Source organism: Antennarius striatus, chromosome 16 (genome assembly GCF_040054535.1).
Source record: "Antennarius striatus isolate MH-2024 chromosome 16, ASM4005453v1, whole genome shotgun sequence".
Classification (NCBI taxonomy): domain Eukaryota; kingdom Metazoa; phylum Chordata; class Actinopteri; order Lophiiformes; family Antennariidae; genus Antennarius; species Antennarius striatus.
In genome coordinates this window covers 3,935,327-3,958,039 of record NC_090791.1, presented here as the reverse complement: position 1 = coordinate 3,958,039, position 22,713 = coordinate 3,935,327, and the positions used below count along the sequence as shown (strand labels likewise).

The 22,713-nt window shown below is 45.1% G+C and overlaps 1 protein-coding gene across 2 annotated transcripts in view; it reads left to right on the top strand.

Moving 5' to 3' along the window:
- The window catches only part of znf385c (zinc finger protein 385C), an 89,574-nt gene that overhangs the window by 7,082 nt on the left and 59,779 nt on the right, over nt 1–22,713 (top strand). For both annotated transcript variants that reach the window (XM_068336852.1, XM_068336851.1), the window contains exon 2: nt 22,584–22,713. This exon is cut by the window's right edge and continues 179 nt beyond it. In XM_068336852.1, coding sequence (XP_068192953.1) covers nt 22,586–22,713 — 128 coding nt within the window. In that variant the 5' untranslated portion in view covers nt 22,584–22,585. The remainder of the gene's footprint in view (nt 1–22,583) is intronic.

Below are 22,713 nucleotides of genomic sequence, written 5' to 3'. Positions count from 1 at the left end.
ATTTTTATTGAACCCTTCCTCGTGTCTGTTTTAGTACCCAATCCCTTTATAGGACTGATGTCTGATCCCTAATTAGCACTGATGAAACACAGGCTTAGAAATCCATAAAACGTCACCCAAACGTAGTGCATCCCATTTTAAAGTAGCCTGATCAACAAACTCTACATGGAATTATGTTGGACCCTCAGTAAAGAACAGTGAATGCAATCTGAGGGTAGAAATGCTGCAAAGCCACAGGTGCTTGTTTTGGTCTAATGTTGTTGAGTCTTCTTGAGTATATTTGCATAAGTCCTACTGAAGTGAGCACACAGTGCTTCACATTTAATTTCGGCAACCTTTTTAGAATATGTTTGGATGGAAGTCTATGATTTGCATTTGAATCTTATTCCAATGCAGTATTTCGCTTTGGAATTTCGACATTCCTTCTAATGCGTTGACCTTTTAGCATTGCCGCCGTACAGACAGACGATTTTTCACAGCGTTTAATTGCTTGACATTCTCTAGATGGAAACAGGTGACAAATGAAAATAATTTGAGGAACATTTTCAACACTGTGCTCAGTCTTTGCCGCCTCTGGATCGGGACGACGTTCCCACTTCACAGCCTGTATCCGAGCGCTCCTCCTTCACCGCAAACTTTTCTATGGCACCTGAACACACGATCCTCCTCGGTCCTGGGCTCCCATCTAAACCCAAAAAGCACACAGTGGACGCTGCCTCTAGGAATGCTGACCCCCTCGGTAGGTACAGAATACACAGAGGGTAGTTGTGTTACTCCTCTGGCCCGGGACATGGGCACACTGGAGCCTTCAGAAGGATGAAGGCAGAAAGATATGATTGGTGGGTAAGGAGACACATTGAAGCTCTGTATTTCTGTATTTAACTTCCTTCTCCAACTAGCCCTCGCTCGACTCCATCCCATTTCAGTCCCGTCCACCCAAATGCCTTGAAGACCTGTAGCTCTGATTTTGGCCGGTGTTGTGGTACTTACTTTCTTGCCTGTTTTTTTGCGATCTCAAACGGCACAAATGTTCCAGTGGAGCCGATCTAACTTCCAACATGTCTGCTGGAACAAGTCCCTGGAACAGTTTGGACGCAGAAAGTCTGATACCAGAGAGAGTCTGACTTGCAAAAAGAGGGGTAATGGGTCTTGAGGGCACTCCTTAGCTCCCATGTAAGCCTGGTAGTTCTTGCTTTTCCGCATACTTAGAGAAGAGAGGTGTTACATAAATGACAGAATGTCCTCGATGGCCACTTTCTCTATGCTAAAAGCCTTCTCCCATGTTGGTGTTTATGCTAATGACTTTAGTCAGGGGTTTTGAAGTGCCTGAATGATGAGCAGCTAGCCTAGAAATGAAGGAGTGAGTCCGACCTTGGCCCACTTCAGGGAAATGCTCTGGTTTCTGGCTAATAGAGTGTGCCCTATTCTTTCTCCCACAACATGCACTCAAAATAGCTCCGGCATGCCCCATTAAGCAGCATTTTAATTGTTAACACAGCATACTTTGTCCTTGGCACACATTAACTACTTCATTTAAATGTCAATCCCAATTAAAGAAGGGCAGAGGAGATGGTCGTTAAAAAGTGAGACGCTTCAACCGCACTGTTGTGAGCGTTTGAGGGAGTTAGCATAGACCATTAGACGTCAACCATTTCTTTGGTTATCACCTAGCAATTGACAGATTAATCAGGGAAACTAGTTCCCATGTAGAGTAATAAAAGTGGGCTACACTGCTTTTACACTTCAGGATCCATTTACCAGCCATTGGGAGAAGAACTCAGCCAGTAAAACACTTTAATGTCTTCCAGCACCGGAGGATCTTTGTTAAGTCAGCAGGGAATGTCGCTATTTGAAGACGGATTGAAGATGTTTACCTCTGTAACCAGGTGTTAGACTAACTCACAATTAAACTTCTACCGGTTGCTTGTAAGATTTCTGATCATGGTCTAAACATCACTGCCTGATCCTACCTTTCCAGCCAGCGTTTACCCAGAGTTCCATTTCGCTACTTCCTTTCATTGCGGCCATGCATTAGGGGAACGCATGAAATAGAATAAAGGTGCACCAATCCTGATTAATAGGAATTAAACAACTTGAAGAGATTATAATCACGCCTACTTTCTCACCTTTTCACGCCTGCCCAATCGTAATCAGAAGTGGTGGAGAATGTTGGATTGTCGGTTTCAGGGTGTTCCCGATTCTTTTTTGACTAATTTGTGACTACCCCCCTTCATCTGTTGGTGAACTCTTTTAAAGAACCAGTGTTCTCTGGGCTTGTTCACGCGTGTGCCGCGATGCGGTTTCTCGCACTCTGGAACACTCCCAGCCTGTTTCAGAGTGTGACTTTGCAGCGACAGAGCAGAAGCCTGTGATGAATGTTTCCCAGTGTGTACAGTTCCTCCCTTCCTTCCTCTAACTCCTGCCCTTGGACTTACCCTCAGTGAAAACTTCCATCATTGGCAGGCCTTCCTCCTCCAGTCTCCTGCTCTGCTCAGCTGCGCTGGGACACGAACCCCCGTTTCCCCTGGAGAGCCATAATGCTAGCATTAGGTTCCACACGGAGCGATGCCAGCCCCGGGGCCTGGCACGCAATCGTCTACTGCTGCAAACAGAACTATACACACACACACACACACACGCTGAATCCATTCCCGGCGCTGCTCAAACAGATGGATGGCAAAAAAGGGATGCTCGCAGGTCCAAATCACCTCATGCAGCTGGGTGACGGAGCCTCACGGTGGTGAAAAGGGGGGGGCAGACAGTTGGGGACTCATCAGATGTCGTTGTGCTGCCATCAGCAGCAGATCGAGTCTTTAACTGGTAAACATCTTGATTCGTCCCCGTGCTCCGCTACTTGTCTCCGGGTGTATTTCCTTGTTGCTTTGGCAGGTATTCGTCGGAGCTGCTTGTTATGCGCCGCCTGATAATTGGTCGTACGCCCGTGGCTGCCTGCCTAATGACTAATGCAGGTGGAGGTGCTCGCGTTGGCAGGCCAGCGTAGGGTTGTCATGGGAATGATGAGTGGTTCTCACCTCCTCTCCAGTGGTGAACCAGTAGGGGGGTGTTCGACCACCCACCGGGTGAAGGTGCCAAAACGTTACCACGAGTTAGCATTGCAGCTCGCCATCGCCTCAAAAAAGGGAAGAGGTGGACGTGAGGTTGTCCGGGTTGACGAACAGCGGTGAGTCATCGTCTTACCTCGGGATCAACCGACACCCTCAGGCTCACCTGTGGAATAACGCTTCACTGTTTGTTTGCTATTCTCATCCTAATGTTGCTCTCCGGTGCTTTCCAGCCTACTGGAACACACTTTATCATTCGGTCTTTCTTTTTATAGCATCTGTTTAGCTCTTGCTCTGTCAACCCCTCCACCCACCCACTTGTTTCCACCCGTGTCCCACAGCTCCCATTCCTGTCTGTCGCCGCGCTCCCCGTGTCTCCCATTTGGAAAGGAAATGAGGCGAGGTGTGGATGCAAATATCTTGGACCCCCCTCGCTGCCTCCTGACTCATCATCCGGAGACAGGAGCCGAGGATGGAGGAGGAGGAGGAGGAGAGGATCGGGAAAGGAGGAAGGTGGAAGTGTTCGGCGGAGAAAAGGGCCTCGCACAAAAGCGTGCGGTTGATTGGCGCACAATGACAAAACGCAACGGCCGCGAGTATGAAGGCAGCGTTTACTATCGGGCAGACAGCTCTGACAACGTAGAACAACAAAGGAAGCGTAACCCACTGAACATTGCATTATTTCTACCTTCTTTTTTGTGGGGTGGTTGTCCAATCATTCAGTCTGTGGTGCCTTTTCAGCAGTTTTTAGTCTTGGGGTGGGGATGTCTTTCCTTTTCTCGCCCCCTACCTCCACCCGTCTGTCTTCAGCTCACTTAATTGTGCAGTAGAATATATCGTCATTGCAAGCTTGGCTTGTCGCAAGCAAAGGTCGCTTGTTCATTATGCTGTCGGATCGACAGGAACGAATCGAGATCATCGGCGTTCTGAGGCTACGTTTGTACGTGTTTTTGTTTTGTTTTTTGCACAAGAATTAGACGATGGTGTTAAACATTAAAATAAATTTAATGGCACAGAGCTGGCAGCTCGCACATCATCTGTAGAGTGTTGTTAGCCTCAACCTCACCAACCAGCTGTGGGTGGAATAGCATTCAGCACATTCATCATGTTGCTGCAGGATCCAGCCAGGATGTGAAAACTTTAGTGTTATTTTCTGTGGCATTGTGGGAATGGGAAGGGTTGTGTTGTGTTCACCTTCAATTTTAGAACAGTCATGTCAAGAAGGGACCTCTAAATCTGACTCCTGTTCTAATTTTGCACAATTTGATTCCAATTTGTTAATTTTAAAGATGTTCTGACAAACAAACACAAACAGTAATCACAAAACCTCAGTTTTCTCCCGGGTGGATGCTACCAGATTGCAGTTGTCACAAATATGTGTGTGTTGGTTTCATTACAGCGAGCTAGAAAGTGGAAGCTGCTTCTATTTTTGTTTGATCTCAAGGATTTGTCTGGATGTGGAGACAACAATTTTCATTTGATCAAATAAAGTTTTCTGAGCAGAGTAACCTGAGCTGTGAGACAGGCAGAAAAAGTTGGAAGCAGATATTCAAAAAAAAAAAAAAAAATTAAAATACCTCAAAGAAAAACAAAGATATGGTCTATTTTGGAAGCGGAAGCAAAATGGAATATCAGACATTACAAAACTGTATTAATGTTTAATAGTACTCACTCATAATTACAATTTTATGTTAAGAAATAAATTGAATAAGCATTAATAATTAAAAAAACAGCACATTTCTTGAATCCTAATTCTTTTTAATCCTGAATGCACCGTATTTAATGGCTATCTATTTAGTTGGTGGTTACAAATAATACAATGGAGGCTATATTCTAACTATAGGTGCTAGAAGTAGTTATTAACTACATTTTTGCTGTTGGGCCCAATAATAAACCTGCTGTAAATGATTCTGTTAACTGTTTGACATTAGTCAAGAGTCTTTTCAGAGATATCGCCTTAAAAATTGGAGCATCTCTTCCCTTTTTTGTTTTCCGCTCAATACAAATGCAAAGCATCTCCGTATGAAGACATTGTCCCAGCTGGGAGGCTGGCCCACAAAACTCGATCAAGCCTCCAGCATGTCAGTTTTGCTGTAACGGCATGGGGTGCCCGACAATTTGCAGTGAGCGCAGTGGATTCCTAATGAGAGTAATGATTATCTCAGCGGCCAACTGAGCCATTTTGCCCGTTTTGGACTCGGACTTCACTGCTTACCCGCTGTTTGATGAGCTGCGTTTGAAAAGAGATGGGGAACATTTTTCTTTGTCCTTCAAGAGGAAATCTGCATCATTCAGATACAAGCTTGAAGCATCTATTCACGTCGGAGCCTTCCGGGACCCCAACCTGTGTTTGTGTACGTTTGTGTGGTCGTACAGACCTCGACACACTTCAAGTGTCAAACCGTGTTGCTGCCTTGTCTTACACTTCCTGTGAATTCTCTCACTCCATCTTGTTCTCTCTCTCTCTCTCTCTCTCTCTCTCTCTCTCTCTCTCTCTCTCTCTCTCTCTGTTTATCACTTCTAATATTAGGTCTAATTGCTGCGTTGAGCGCTAACAAAAACTCTAATTAGGACGCTGATTTCTGTTTGAAGAGGAGTAGGAAAGGAAACAGATTTTCTATTACAGTAAAATTGTCTGCATCTCTAATCACGCCCACGCCCGAACTCGTACAGGACAAACCGTTTTCTATCTTCAGCAGTCCATTGATTTTGCTGTTTGGTCTATTTTTGCACACGTGTAGAAATGTTGAAAGAGGAAATACCAGAATGTCTCAGCTGAAATTGCAATTTGTAATTTGGTTATTCACGAGATAATCCCCGGAGATTTTCTAAGGATTATCATCCGTCATTAGCCGTACCACCAATGCATTCAGCTTAAAACTGCCCTTTCAAACCCCTCCTCTCCAACTATGGTTCGCTCCTCTGTCCATATGTCCATATGTACATGTCTATAATGTTTCCATGCTTCCTCAAAAAGTTGGAATTTGGAAATTTCTCACGTGCTTTGTAGGGGCCCAAACTGTGTGCACCCCACAATTGGTTTCTTCAATTTGATTGGTTTCCACATTTGCAGGCATATTTGAATCAACTTTTTCCTAATTTCTTCACATTATTCCAGTAATCAAAGCGTCTTGATCCTACATCAGTCAAAATGCAATACCAAACTTGCCCACCCAACTTTTTGTGTCGGGACCTCATTAAAATCCTCTCTGCCTTGAAGTTTTAAGGTCTTTTATTAGCAAATGTTCCCGCTTCTGCCTTTTTGTTTTTAGAACAAATTAAGGCCTAGTTTATTAAACAAGTGAGCCTTAAAATTACAACAGACTGGCCTCACATGCATGGGTGACTGTCGGAGCCTTCACCCCTCCACCGCCAGCGCAAAAAACAAACACAGCAGGGCGGGGCCGCTGTCCGCCGTCCCTTCTGCTATGTCCATTCTCTGGAAGTGAACTAAAATGATAGCAATGTTTTTAAAAGGGTGCATGTGAGGCCGATTTAACATTGAGTTATGTGCGTGTCTTTTTTGTGTGTTTGTACTTGCTCCATTAGGCATAGGATAAATAACTGTCCTCACGAGATGGTTATGTTTGGCTTTATATGGTTTGATTTCGGACAAATTTAGACACGTAGTTTAGTCTTTCCTGAGTTGCTGATTGCTGTTGATTTTCCGCATTTGTCGTGCGTGAAAAGATGTCCAGATAGAAATCACTGTTGAGCCTATGTTATGTCTCATTGAGACTTTTTAGACTCTTATCTACCCTGTGATGTTTTCTTCCTCTTCTTTGTGTGTGCATACAAGTGTGTGTTTGTGTTAGTTCACACACTTAAAGCAAGGTCTGCGTAGATACCTTGATGGTGGAGGTGAACTTTTTACGTTTGAAGGAAAGACTACTAGGCAACCGCTTGAAGTGTTTCAGAGCCAGATTTGACGACTTTTAATCATAGCTAATCATGTTGAACAGGATGTTAAATTAACAGAAACAAAAAGGCTTTGAGCTCATGAAGAGTAAAGTCAATGTTGGTTCGCTTGTGTCCTCCTTTATTTGTGACTTGAAAAGAATAACCCTTCAAATTCATGGTTCCCAAGATCATATAAATACAAGATAGCGAATATCTGTTTGTCTATGTGGTCTTCATAAAGTTATGAACTGATTTCAATTAAATTTTGTGAAGCGGAGGGCCCTGAGACTCCCCAAATCCCAAATCTACCTCCACCTGCATATCCAGGATGTTAAAAGATCACAGGTTGAAATCCACCCGAGGACCTTTGAGTTTGCACGTTCTCCCCATGTCTGCGTGGGTCCCCTCCAGGCTCTCCGTCTTCCTCTCACCGTCCAAACCATCCAAATTATATGTCAATGATCCCAGTTTATTAAAAATGTACATAAGGTATTATATTTTAACAAAGGTTAGAATTTATTCTGAGGTGATGTTGTGACTTGGTTTGGAAAATATTCGGCTGGCCCGCGCTTTAATGACGATGCCGCTGGCGGAAGTTAAGGCTTCTAAAGTGCTGCCTGGTGGATTGCTCTCCCAGAACGCATTATGCATTTATCTCCAAACTGCTGTGTTAGCACTGAAAGGTAAAGCCTTTTTCAAAAGTAATCCTGCAAAATGATCCAAGATTCGTAAAACTGTTACGACTCTTCAGGGAGGTAACAGCCTTGGGTCCTATTGGTAGACTCTACGCAGCCTTCTTCTGTCGGTGGAGTGTGGGGGAGATTTGTTGGAGTGTTTGGGTCTAATTTGAAAAGGAGCAGGGAGGTCATGAAGATAATTAGCGTGGGAGGAGTAGAACAAGCTTTCAGGTCTGAGCTTTCCCGGGGGTGAAGAACAGCAGCGTGAGAGGATGTGTGGGCATCGACCAACTCTGGCTCCATATCCTCTGTTGACATTGTGAGATGTGTAGGTTTTATTATTGCGGAGTCGCATTAGTCTGCATTACCTTTAAGCAGCCTAATGTGTAGGATGTGACAATGAGGGACATGGTGTGTAATTTCGTATCTTCTCTGTGGATTAACTTTAAAGCGTTTTCATGCAAACACGTCTTGACTCCACGTTGTCCTGAAACATTTGAGCAAAGACAGAGTATGACTTTGCGTCCTCATCTTTTTTGACTTCACTTTCCAGCTCGGAGAGTATTTTTAGACTTCTAAGTTTTCTTTTGTGTTGCAATCAGACTTTTTAACGTCCTGATACACGATTCCTGATAATCTTTACCGTTTTTGTTCGAATTAGTCGTCACGTAAACGTCTCCTCAGCCAGACTGAAAGGTGTCATCCAGAAAGTGTCACCATCTACATTTCTTATCATGACTCACCGTTCTCTGCCTCTGAGTTTGTCAGTGATTCAGCGTTAACAGTGTACTTGCATGTTGTTCTGGTTGGAACCTCTCTTGTGATTGACAATCTGGAGCCAGTAGCCAGAGGTGGAGCCAAAACATCAGATTGTAAGCCGCCGTCTCTCCACTTCCTGCTGTCTCTTGGCTCTTTCCTCAAGGAGTCTCTGCCAGGGGTAGGCAGCGCTAACAGCCCCTCCTTCTGGGTTACATGAATCAGTAATGTTTTGAAAACACTGCCGCCTTTCACACCCTCCAGATCCATTGCCTTCCGGTCAGTCTTTTGGCTGCAGATATCGCCCCAGGGGACCTTTCATCCGCCATTCACTGACTCACTAATATGTTTTGCTATTTGCTTACTTCAGGCGAAGAAATATCAAACATCCCGCCCACCCTCGCACATCACTGCCATCGTCATCTCTCCTGCTCAAGGCCGCTCTTCAGTGGCATCAGTTTTATAAAGCGTGGCATGTGTGCTCCCATTACCGTTAGGGAAGGAAATATATGATGTGAGGGAGCAGCAGATGTCCACAAAAAGGCTGTGTGTGTGTCTGACAAGTGCATGACTCATACTTTGTCATTGGCGCAGACCTCACCATCCTACACGCTTGTTATGATGGCAGCCAGGCTGTACCTTTATAGGCTTCTTATTTCTATCCCCATCCTCCAAACACATAGATGCTAATGTCCGTCATACTTGCCGTTACAGCTTGTGCCACTCCAGATTCCTGCCCTAATACAAACCCATTGCCCCCTGACCTATATTTATTGTTGCCGTCTTCCATTATGTGAGTAGACCATTAGCGCAGCGGGGTCGTGGAGCCCCAGCTGACACCCTAAGCCTCCATGGCAAAGATGAAAAGTAAGCGCAAACCCACCGGGTCACATGGGAGTGCGGCCCGCTCGAGAAGCCGCGACCAAATTCCCAGAAAGTCTTTTCCATTTTGTGTGAAATATAATCACCAGCTGGAGTGTGTGTGTGTGTATATATATATACAAATATATATATATAGACCATTCATATGATAAAAGCAGTGAAACAGCTTCCTAAAATACAGTCCGGCTCATCCAGGAATGTCAACAGGCTTGCGGGGTCTGACGTTGTAGTTCAATTACGGATTTTGTCACATTCTCAGACAGTCTTAACTGAAAACGATTGGAGTGTCGTACCACTTATTTAATCCTTTGTGTCTGTGTGTTGCTCTGTGTATGACTGTAAACTAAAACCACAGTGTAATCCACCACAAAATGCTTAGCTACAGGGCTGTCGTGTGGAGGAGTTGAGCATCCTTGAGACGCAGATGCCTTTGGGATGTAGGCGGGACAAGGAAAACTGTCTTCGTAAAGAATGGGTATTTTGTCTTTTGCATATCTTTGATTTTGCCAAATGACACACGTATATATGAAGACTATGGACGAGGAAGAGTATTTACCATCTCCATGTACCGATACTTCTGACTGGAAGTTTATGGGTGTATGTTTGGGGTAAACATCAATAATTGGATTGATTTACACTGCATTGCTGTTTCTGATCGGCATCCCTCCGTACTGATACCCCTTTCGATACAGCAGGTGCCCTCCCCATTGACTGGCATGTTAATCAGGTGGGATTAGGCCTCAAGTGGGTACAAATGTTATGGAAAATGGTTTGAATTACACGCTAAGCTCCCATGAGCCTCTAATCCGCCGCCCTTTACTTGGAAGAGTCATCCACGTGGCGAAGTGGGCCTGTCTTTCATCCATGTGCGCTCTCTCCCCCCAACATAGTACGTTAAAGACGTTCCTCTTGCAGGAATATCAATTCGACCATTACGTAGAAGGAAAGACGAAAATAAAACTCTTGGCATTTCTAATCAACGATTAGCAGCAGGCGTCGTAGATGAAGATAGTTTTGTCACTACGGCAATAGATCCGTATCTCAAGGACAGGAAACAGAGTTCCGTCTCTGGGACGGTCTTTTTTACCCTTTCCTGTCACTTAATTCTCATTCCGCCTTAGTGTTCTGGAATACATCATAGTATAAAAATCTATTCGACCTTTCCCCCCTTGTTGCCTCTTCGCCAGGTGGCGGAGGTCACGTTTTCATCACGATTAACAGATGGTAAATAATCGTCACACACAGGACTGTAATCTCATCGGTGGACAAGGGAAAGGTGAAATGTTTCAAACGCAGTTTGAAAGTTGGGTTTGTGCCTGGAAGGTGTGAGCGAGGCAAGCGACGCAGCGCCGTCGTTTCCTACCTGAACAGCTGTCGACAAGAAGTCCACAGATGTGAGTGGGTCAACGGGACAAAGCAATGATGTCGACATGATTTCCTTCCAATAAGACTTCAAGACAAATTTTTGTGGGGTCGTTTTTACGTAATCTTGACGATGAAAACGTAATAAAGGCAAGAAAAAGGTGGTTTTGTAAAGGGGTAAACTCAGAGAGTTTTTCTTGTCTCTAAAGAGACAAGAAAAAGAAAACCATTAAATATAAAAGATTTATTGTGCATGTGGGTGTTTGATGTTCACTTCAGGGATGATCACACACAGACACACACACACACACACGCTATCGCCTCATGAAAAGACAGTAAGGTCATTTGAAATCAGCGGCGTCCACGTGACGACCGCGGCGTCTGTCCTCTGTGGAGGAGACTGGTAATTGCCTTCCTCGTATCATTAGCCCTCCTCATCGACTCGCCTGCCTACCATTGTTTGTATGCGTTCAGCATTTGCCACAGCCAATCAGAGCCTCTCATCGTTCCCTTCCAACCCCTCATCGCCATACGGCAGCGTCTTGTTTCCGCGGCGCCACACCTCATTTCCCCCCTTTCCCTTCTCTCGTTGTCTTTTTCTCCGGCGATGGACTCACCGGTGACATTCCATTCGGCTTCAAGAAAAGCAACTTCATTTCTCTCATTGAACCTCGGCTGCTCTGATTGTTTATTGTGTGAAATAGGTTGTTATGCCCGCCCCCCCCCCCAACTCGGGATAATAGCTGTAATAATGGCGTAATTTGTTGAGGAATTAATGAGCGCCCCCCATCGATGGACAGATTGTTAGCGAGCCAGGTAGTTACAACGAACATGTGGAAAGCTCTTCGCCTCCCTCTGGCTGTAGTGGTACTCGGTGTTCCCTTTCATGGATGATCAACATCATCATCATCATCATCATCATCTTAGCAATTGCTGATCACACCGTGATCCCGGCGGTTTCTGCGCTCGTGTGTCGATAGCGACACGCCGTCACCGTCACCTCTGCCTCTGCAACATCATCATTTTAATATTTGCATCATTAAAGATTGTAATAGAGAAAATGTTGTGATCCAGTTCACTCGGGAGTGATTGTAGTCGTGTTTTAGACAAGAACACAACGAGCATATGGATGACCAGCAGAGGAGTGGATTATACTGCAGAGGCGGTTTAACAAGTTTGCACGGATGTTAAACTTTTTATTTTTGCGTCTGTTGCTGCCGTCAGAAATTAAAGACGCCGCAAAAAAATTTTGGAAGACAACTAATTGAGGAAAACCTTTAATGATAGTAATTAAGATGAGAAAGAAATAAAGAAATGTTAATTAAAAAATATCGTAAATAAATAAATGCATCTACCTCTGCCAACGCCGGAGTTACTAACGCGCTAAAATTTCTGAGGAGACCTTTGAGTAAGTTATGTCAGAAATGGGTGTTTGTGATCCAGATCTGGACCCAGTTGTGAATCTCAGTGGTGTGTTTCACCACTGTTTCCATGTCGCCAAGGATCCTGCAAATATAGAAATGGGTCGTAGCTACAAATCAACGTGAGACCGAACCCCTTCTCATCTTAATTCTTTTTTACCTTCTTTTTTGTGAGACCTTCAGGGCATCGAGCTTAGAAGTCTGAATTAGATCCAACAACTGAATCGGTTTTCTATTAAATCCCAGAAATCCATCAAAAACACAGGATGAAGGAGTGTGTCGGTCTCCCTGCAGTTTCTTAATTGTCATCCTCGCTCATCGGCGATCAAAGCCGCCGTAAAAATCCAAGGCCAAGTCTCGGACTTATTGTAAATCACACGGCATCTAAGTATAGTCCTCCTGTGACACCCGGTGACATTCTCATTCGTCAGCACTGGATCTTCTGATCCATCACACTATTCTAAGAGCGCATCCCGTATAACCGCCTGTGTGGGAAAACAAAGGAAGCCCGGTGTCGTCATATCAATACGCTGCAATTGGGAATGTACGTCAATTTTGTTTTCCTCACTCGTACTTTCACAGATTGATCAGCTGTTGTATTTAATCTTCTTCTATGTTCAGATAATATAGTTTAACCCTTACAGCCCTGACCTATTTTAGCTGTTTTTTGGTACACTTGATATTTGTCTCCATATACCACATTAAAAATGATTTAACAAACCCATGCTTGGTATGTTTATCTTCAGCACAACTTCAGCTATATGAAAAGATAGTTTTAATTTCCTTATAACTTATTATATTGACATATTGGGCCAAAATAGACACACACAGTCAAATTTGGAAATGGAAAAATTGTATTTTTCCAAAAACATGCTCATCGAATTGATTTTGAGCTCCAAAAAGGTTGCTATAGGCTTCTAACATAATTATATACAGTTTGAATCGCTTGTCTTCGATCAGATGTAAACGATCATATCTCGGGTTTTCTGGGGTCAATAAACATCAATCCAAGTGACAGACTTTATTTGTTAATTAATGGTTTGAAAACATCACGTGATCTGAAGTCTGCTCATTTTTAATTCAGTACCATACTCAGGGTCTCACTATTTTGTGTTTTATTTCGTCCCACTTGTAACAAGAATCTCTTAAGATCAATTTAACTACATATTTAGCCCAAATAGCTCCTCGTGTCCTGACCTCTAAAATGCTGATCAACACCTGCAGTGCTTTTCTCTGGAATTCTCTTTCTCCTAAATAGCTGTTCTGACGATTCCTCTACCGTCGTTGATCGATGAGCGCCAGCTGTTCCTGTCGCGACCGCGAAGACGGCCATTGAGAGGGTCTTTTATCTTAAAATACAATAAGAACACACATAATAGAAGACTTATAAAGAACATTAAGGTTATTTTTAGTGCCGAGTGTTGAATAATTGATGCGGCGGTTCAAACTGTTTTCCTGCTGGAGTCAATTCGACATTAATGGCTGTTGCATTTCGTTTTCTAGTCGCCCCGGTAATTGTGAGTGGCAACCTGCTAGATTTACCTCACTTGTTGTGAAAGCAATTGACAACGCGCCGACATTTGTCGTGCAAATGTGTGCTTCCTCACACATGCTCATTTCAGTCCTACGCGCCATCACAGGGTAAGAAGTGTCTGCTACATAATTAGCCTACTTTAACAGAAGTAATGGGGCTAATGGGCTCCTCGGGGGGGGAGAAATACGTTGGAGAAGATGTGAGCCTGCTGGGCGAGTCGTTATGTAGGACTGCAGCCGACACTTTTCACGCAAAGTTTTGTTTTTTTTTTCTCGTTCCTTCACGGATTCAGACAGGAAATGAGCGACAAACTAAACGGGCCCCATCAAAGTTGGCGTGCGTTTTGTTGGGTGAATAATAAGATGTGGCGTTCAGCTGTTCAGACCAGGCCACGCTGATGGAATGTGAAGGGGCAACATTATTGACCTTTCGAGTTCAGAGGTCAAGCTGGGGTTTTTTGTTGTTTTTTTTTACGACGACATGACCGGTTATTTCATACACTGAATTCCTCACTAGGAACAAAGCATATGGTGTGTTTTCTTTTTCTATTTCTATTTCTATCTGTGTGTGTGATGCTGTAATTGCACATTTTTAGTCAAGACACAACCACGGTGTTACCCAGACCAACTACGTCTCCCCGTGCCAAAAAAACGCTTCAGCCTGACCCAGATACCGTTTTTAATGAAAGCTGATTTACGATTGCGAGCGTTTGTCTTGGTTTGTCTGCTGGCTTTAGCTCACAGCGCTGACAATATTTGGAAAGCATCCAAACACAGAATTAGCCCGTTGTCTTTCTGTCAGAGCGTTGGAGTGTTAACAAAGCTGATACGCTGCTTCGTCAAAGAGTTGGCGCGGATGGTGCTCAGGAAGGGAGTCCAGGGCCGTTCGCTCGACACCCCACCACTCCCCCACTCCCGCTCCTCCTTATCTTTGCCGGTACTTTGGGAGCAGCCGAGTGCAACTTCGTCCTGATTGCTCTGACATTGGCGAACGCGGTGAAGAGGCCGCATCGGGAGCACAGGAGGAATCATGTGCGCCCGACCTGATTAGAAATCCCCGCCATACATATGCAGCGGAATTGCAGCGTGAAGCCGACACATGATGGCGCAGCAATTTCCCCTTTTGGAAAGGAAGTCTTTTGGAAATAGTGGGTAGTCCAAAATGGGAATATCCTTAAAATGTTTAAATATCTGTCTATTAAATATCTATATCTCGGAAATTTTATCTTTGCGTCAAATCCGATACCCGTAACATGTGGAGTTCCACAAGGTTCCATTTCAGGACCTCTGGGTAAATCATATAAAATAATTTGAACAACCTGGATGTCCACAGTCACGTCAAATCAATCACTTTAACTGCTTTCCACCATTTAAATATTGACAAAGCAAGACCTTGAAGGTCTCACCCACACCTTGTATCTCCAGTAGATTGGGTCACTGCACTGGTCTGTTCAGTCTCAGTGTATTTGGAATGCTACTGCTGTCGGGTCTCTGTCCTGTAGAATGAAGTTTATAACTGAATTTTAAACAATCATTTCATCCATGCATCCCTTGGCTGCACTTTCCTATGCAATTCAAATTTAAATCTTCTCGTATATTTTATGCCTCGGTGACGTGCGTGCCTTGCCTATATAAATATAATAATATCTAAACTTGCGTCACAAATAAAGCCGTATAACCTTTCACAACTCATTCTTCACAGCTGTACTTTCCCCTCAGATGAGGACCTGTTGACAAATAGATTGGAATTAGGTAATCCTAAATTAGATTAAATTAGATTATTGGATTAGATAACATCAGATCCTAATGATCAGGGAGCTTTAAAGGCCAACAGTATTGCGAGCGCCACACACTTGCTGCTGTGGAACGGCGGGGATATTTACATCTCCTCTGACGGCCGTTAGCGTGTCTTTGTGAGATGCATGGATGTATAGAGTCGTGCATGCTGTGACATTAGCTGGTGCTAATGTGTTCACATTTCCCACTGATACGAACTCAGCAGGGACTTAATGCATCTCCACCTTTTATTCATGGCCGTCTTTTTGTCCTCTTTGCAACTCATTTTTTCCTGATTACACTGCAAAAAAAAAAAAAATCACTGCAAGGAACTGAACTCTGCAATTTTTTTAAAAAATTCTTTTTTTTGCCCAAACCTAAATACCCTTTTCAAGCATAATTGCTGCTACATTTCTAATGCATGCCAGAATGTAAAAATGTTGGCTCACGACATTTAAATCCAAATAAGATTACACATGTTTCTTCTTTTTGGCTCAAGTTTTTCAGTCTTCCCGACCCGCAAAGTTTGAACCTGGCATTCGGAAACGGAAAACGGCACCAGCGATCGGGCGAAGTGAGCAAATAGTGACTGAACATAGAATTAGCATCCACCCGGTGTCCAGAAACACAACTTAAGTTTCACGACATGCGTTTCTGTGAATGCATTTCACACACTTTTTATGAACGTTTCTCACTTTGCCGTTGTTGCCATATCGTTGAGTGATGCTGCCAATATTTTGGCTTCCAGGCGGTATTTTCTTGCAGTGTTCATGCATCACCGATCAAAACTTCTGCCGTTCGCCCGCTGTAATCATCTCACATGCTTCTATATATGCTGTTTTTCCACCTCTACTCTAATCATTTCATTTCTTCCCTCTGCGTCCAGAGAGTGTGAGTAACACGGCAAACATAAATAACAGATAAATGGAAGTCGTCTGTAAATAATCCCGCCTCTCGTTGGCGTTGGCGCTGCGAGCGTGACGGAGACTGATGAATGCAGGTGCGGCTTATGGGAAAGGACAGTTTGCATGCCAGCATCAATAGCAGAGATGATCCCTGGATAATACGGTTGGATACCGGGACTTAGGTACCACAACACACACACGGACACACTGATAGGTCGGAACCACACTTGCTTACCCGTGTGCTTCAGCAGCAATACGGCAGCATTAGCGGTGCTCTTTAGCGCTCTTTATTAGGACATCTGCCTTCTGGTTCATCCTCTGGGACCACGTCCTGCAGCGCTGATAACATTTGTGTGTCTGTGTGAAGATGCATGTGTGTTTTTATAAAGTAGGTGTACTGGAAAGCACACCTCCTGTATGTTAAGGTGTCTCCCCCCCCCTTATTTTCCTGAATATATTCAACATTTGATGCCAGATTCTTGTCAGTCTCATTGGTGGTTCTGCACTTGTTACATAAATACCGCCCCTCACTAAATTACATTTGTACACAATACAGCAGGCAATTTGTCATTCTGTCTAACCGCATGTTGGGGAGACGGACTCAGCTACCTGTGTCTAATGAATTTCCAAACTAATGTCATCAAGGACAGGTAGAGACGAGTTTAATCCAATCATCTCCTCACAGCAGTCGCAATTCCCCTCAGATGGTGTCCGGATACACGGCGCTGATGAAAACGATGCAGCTCATTAGGAGCTCTTGTAAGCATCAATGTACTGGCATCCCCCCCCCCCCATCCACAAAGGTGTCTTCAGGTAAATCCACTGAGTGTAAAATAGGAAAGACTTCTGGCAACGCAGAATAAAATGGGATGTTTTTCTGCTTTTTTTTTTTTTTAATTGGCCGGGACATGAGAACACTTTGAAGACATCTGAACACATTTTATTCTGAAGTGTTTTCAGAATAAGAGTGACTTGAGACGGGAAAACAGGTAAAGCGGTGAATGGGTGGCACGTGTTAGTCAGCACAGGTGTGGTCGCTATGGGCAACAGGGAGAAAGGGGGGGGGGGTTGTCATGGTAATTGATGATGATGTAAAACGTTATTGCGGGACTTTGCTTCAAATATCTGTAAGTTACGGATCATATGCAGCAGGATTTATCCGGTAGTTAATAATATATAATATAAATATGATATATAATATATAATGTTGTGGAATTTGCTCCGGTGTGTGATTTTGGCCGCATGTCACTGTTTCTATCAGGGACCGTGTCAATATCGGATTTATTAACTCCTTCCTCGAGCCTTCAGGTTTAAATTACACGCCTGTAATGTTGTCATGACGATAAAGTCCCTTTCTCTCTCCCCGTGTTTGCCGACTGTCTGAACGCGTTTAAAGTTACGGCTTGTTGGAGTGACATGTGGTCAAACATGGCCGTGACAATTACACACGTGTGAGGTCATGTCTGCTGCGCCGCAGATGACGGTTGAACCTGTTCTTTAATATAATTATCCCAACAGTGGAAAAACATTAATTGATAACATCTCGACATGGAAGGAGGAGTGTGTTTTGATGTTTTCAGGCAAAACACACACACACACACACACACACACACACACACACACACACACACACACACACACAGGAATGTTCAAGGAGAAATGTAAGTTCCATTGAAGCTATGTTATTCTCGATCTTAAACAGCAGGCGCAAAAAAAACCCCCCGAATCTGCACCTGTGACCAAATTGCATCCCTCCTCCTCATCTCTTCTGTCCTGAAGGCAATTTGTTTCCTCCACCCCCCCTCCCCACCCCCCCTCCGTTAGTCATGCTATATCCCAGCTAGCTGTCTAGCGTTCGGGCTATAGCGGTACCTGTGTGTCGAACAAGCTGTGTGGGAAAATTGCAGGGTTTAGTCACCGTTGTGTGGGAGAGCGGGTGGACTCTGCAGATGGCTGTTGGAATGTGTTTGAACAATTACGGCACCAGTGTTTAGAGAAGGAGATTTTTCAATAGAGACACATCAGTGTTTGAAAGAAGAAAAAAAAAAATCTCATTATAATTTAAATAAGTCAGAATAAACTCTCTCCTATCCCACCTGCAGCGTCAGAATTAATCCCATTCTTCAAACATGTGGCTTCACCTCTTTTTTTTTGTTTTTTTGTTTCTCAAATATATTGACTGAACTTTTATTTCACAATTTTTTTTCCATATCCCTCGCAGCCGTATAGAGATATACTCACGTATTTTCCTGAAGCACGACTGAAAAGAGATAGAAGTGGGTGGTTGGAGCACCAGAACGAGTGTAAGTATGTCTAGAGTTGTATGGAGCCTCTCCCAGCGTCTGTGGTCACATTTATTGGGCAGTTCCCCAGTTAAATTTGTTTTCCTGCATGGCGCTAACTTTAGCATGCTTCAGGCCCACAGATGTAAAAAACCGGACCAGCCTGTTTTTGTTTTGTTTTTTTTAAAATTTGTGGTTGAAAAGCGAGGAAAGGGATTGGATGGAGTCGACAGAGGTTGTGTGGGGTTTTTTTTTTTTGCAGAACTTGGCGTGGCAGAAAAGGAATCACCAATGAAATATGTAGTTTAATGATCAGACGGTGGAGCGAGACAAGATGCCATGTTAATCTCTTTGAGATGTTAAGTACAAGGCGTGGATTCTCACACTCTAGAGTAAAAGCTGTTCTCAAATTCATCCTGGAAGTCTGAGGAGAAGCGAAGGAGCGTTGAGATGGAGAGGAGAGGAGAACGGCTTTGGATTGCCCACTCGTCTCGAGATGTTGGAACGCTCCGGCGGTCAGAGCGAAGGCGACGATGCTGCGAAGGCCGGAACGAGTTCACGTCGCCCTGGAGAGGATGGAAACGGCTTAAAATGTCATCTTGAAGGACAGGACGCCTCATAAAAAGAACATCTCATAAATACAGGCTACACCCCGGATGAGTCGCCAGTTCATCGCTCTATTTGCCTTCTTTCATGGGCGCCGTCAGACGGAGCATCCTGGGTGTAATTGGTGTTTACTTCTCCTCTAAGCTGCCCTTTCTTTATTAGATCGACTATTTGATCAGGACTCAACCCACCCCACCCCACCCCCACCCCCCCATGCTGCTCGTCTCATCTTTTTTTTTTTTTTTTGTGCTTAATTCTTGTTCTTTTATCTTTTCTAATACCCTCCATCTGACGCGTGTGTGTCCTCTCCTGCACACACACACACACACACACACACACACACACGTACCGCAAACGCTACCTCCGCGATAGCATCAGTGTGTTGTTGTGTAATAAATTTCCCCCTTGGTGAAACGCACTGACACACACACACACACACACACACACACACACACACTGAATGAACGCCCTCCCTGCGCGCCGCCACAGAACCGCTGCAAACAAAGATAAGAGAAAACACATCAATTTATGTGCCACTGCTTTTTATTTACTCTCAGGCTTGGACTCGGGGGGGGGGGGGGGGTTGACAGGAACTACAAACACTCGCTCCCGTCTTTCCACTCCTGACTCAGACGCCACTATAGGCGACGCTTGTGCCTTGGATCAGCAGTGGCAGTGATTCCTATATAATTACAGTCATTAGGGAGCATCAGTCCGGACTTTAATCAGCGCCGTCACGCCGGACACAAAGACACACGGCTTCAAAGACCCCCCCCCCACCACACACACACACACACACACACACACACACACACTCGCTCCGGATGGGCGGTTATGACAGCGACGGGATGATGGCAGTAATGATACTTTGATAAAGCCAATTACACAAGCGCCTTTGTAGTCCCTCTACCCATCTCTCCTTGTTCCTGCATCCACCCCCCGCCCCCCCATCTCTAACCTGACGTAGTCAACCGCCCTGAAAATGTGGACCCCCCCCCTCCCCCCATACACGCCAGGAAGCAGAATACAGTAATCCCCCGTGTTTTTTGCATTGAAATAAGACTGGAAAAGCGGGGGTCGTCTTACATTCGGGGTCTAGATGTCATACCCATTCACAACGCTAGATGGCGCCAGATGTTTTTAAAGCAACTCCCCAGGCCAAAGGGGACCCCTGTCGGGAAGAAAAAGAATAAAAATAGCGGTAAGAAAGAAAAGAGAAGAGATAACACTGTTCCGTGAGACTCACGGAACGTAACGCACTTCCAGGTGCCGTCAGCCAATAGAATGAGCGTAGGGCGTCACATGACTGCCGACCAAATGTCTGTGAAGTTGCAAGTATTGATGCGCGAAGGCGCTCTGTAGTAATCCCTCACTTATTTGCGCTTTGCTCACTTGCTCATCAGTCCTCACTTGTTGTCGGTGTCCCCCCCCCCCCCCAACCCCCTACCCCCATCAACCGTGTGATTTAGGAGCTGTTAACATGCCTGCAGTGCTTGCGATTCCCCATCTGGAGTGCCACTTTCCGCCCGCGCCAAAATCCGATGCCCCCCCCCCTCCTCGTTGCCAACTGTAGCTGCGGTTGAATGGGTGGGGGCCACTGGATGGGTTGGGGCGGGGGGCGCTTATTGGTGGTTGGCCTGCGGGTGAAGCTGCTTTAAACTGGGGAAAGTGCGATAGTATTTCAGGATCAGTGGGCAGCAAACACTGGATCATAAATAGAGTTTTTATGGCCCGAGCCTCTTTGCTGGGGAGTCCGGGCCGTTGGGTAAGATCAGAGCGGTGATTGATGGGTTCTATGCCCCACAGGAGGAGGAGGAGGAGGAGGAGGAGGAGGAAGAGGGGGACGTCAAACAGCCAAAACAGAAGAAAAGATTTAAAATTTTAAAAAAGAAAACACGTTTATTTGTAGCCTAACTAAAATCCCATAATATCCAGTGGTTGATTTATTGTCACCAAATTGCACAAAAGCAGAAACGGCTTCTAATGTAAATCTAATGAAACGGAATCAGCCGCTAGCTACACAAAATGTGAAAGTGAAAAATACGACCTCCATCCGTGTTTTCGCAGCCGTGCTAATTTGGAGGGTGGCTAACGCGGTAGCTTGGCAGGAGTGTGAGGAGGTTAAAAAAAGAGATTTTTTTTCTTTAATTTTTTTTATTTTTATTTTTTTATATACTTCTGGTGCCAGAGAGCAGCGCTGCTCAACGCTTCAGAGAAAAACATCTGATGGAGCCTCTTGAGTGCTCCCAGATTGGCAGCATGAATAGCAGCTTTCATGGATGCTGCTTGCCGTAATGTGTTTTCAAGCTGTGTGCATGTGTGTGTGTGTGTGGGTGTGTGTGTGTGTGTGTGTGTCCACATTTCATGCATTTAGGTATATATGCATCATAGACCTCACTCAGTGTGTGTGTGTGTGTGTGTGTTTACACAAATAACTAGAGGTGAAGGCAAAAAGCCAGCAGCAGATTCTCACAGCTGGGTGCGTTTCAGGGACTCTTTCAGACGCCGATGTCTCAATCCTTCACAGAGTGACTGTAACCTGCGTTTTTCATTTATTTATGGAGACACGAGCTGCATATGAAACCAAAAGGGGCACTCAAAGAGCCCATACATCGGGAGGGAGAAGGCCGATTGGCCGCCCTTCTATGATATGCAAATGTGCGAGTGCGACCGCAGCACGCGTGGAGATATTTCCTGCTCCGTTAGGAAGCTTTGGTTTGGATTTTTTACTTGTCGTCCTGACAAACTGCTGTCGTGACCTTCTTGACCCCAGGAGTCCTCAAAAAGCAAAACTTGGGGGGGGGGGGGGTTCAGGTGCAGCATCGTTTGGACGGAAACGTTAACGCCCTCATTTATCCGGGTTGGGCCAGCTGGTTACTCCCACCGACGTGCGGATTCAGTCCCGTATCTGTGATTCTAATTTGAACCTTCATGCCAGCGAGCATCAGCAGGACTGTTACGTAACACACACACCCCCCCCCACACACACACACACACCCCCGGGTGGATTTCCTCTTGTCTCATCCTGGAACGGCTCGGCTGAAGCATCCAAAAACCGCTGCAGCGTATGAAGCGCTGAAGCACGCATGGAGTCATCACAAGTAAAGCCTCTTTTTATTCATGTATTTTCTGGTCCTCAGAGAGCCTCACTACAGCTCTCTGTCTCCCCCATGTGGTGCGTCGCTGCACCCCCCCCCCCCCTTGGACTTCCAGCTGTAAAGCGTCATCCTCCACCCGTCTGTGCCTCCTGATGACATCAAGAATGTGTTGACAAGAATGATTTATTACGACCAGAATGGGATCCGATTGCACACCCTGCTGTTTAAAGCTTTTGCTCTGGGGGGGGGGGGGGGGACTTGTGAACATGCCTCTGTAGGTTTTCTTACATCTAAATCCGTCTTCTCCTCTCCTTCCACCTCAGGTATGAAACGTCCGTTCAGCCCGTCACCTCCGCCCAACGCCGATCTGGATCGGAGGTGTTTGGGGCTGCAGATGGGCGCCGACCCCCGGGACGAGGCCGAAACATCGGACGAGCTGTCGCCGGGGGTAAC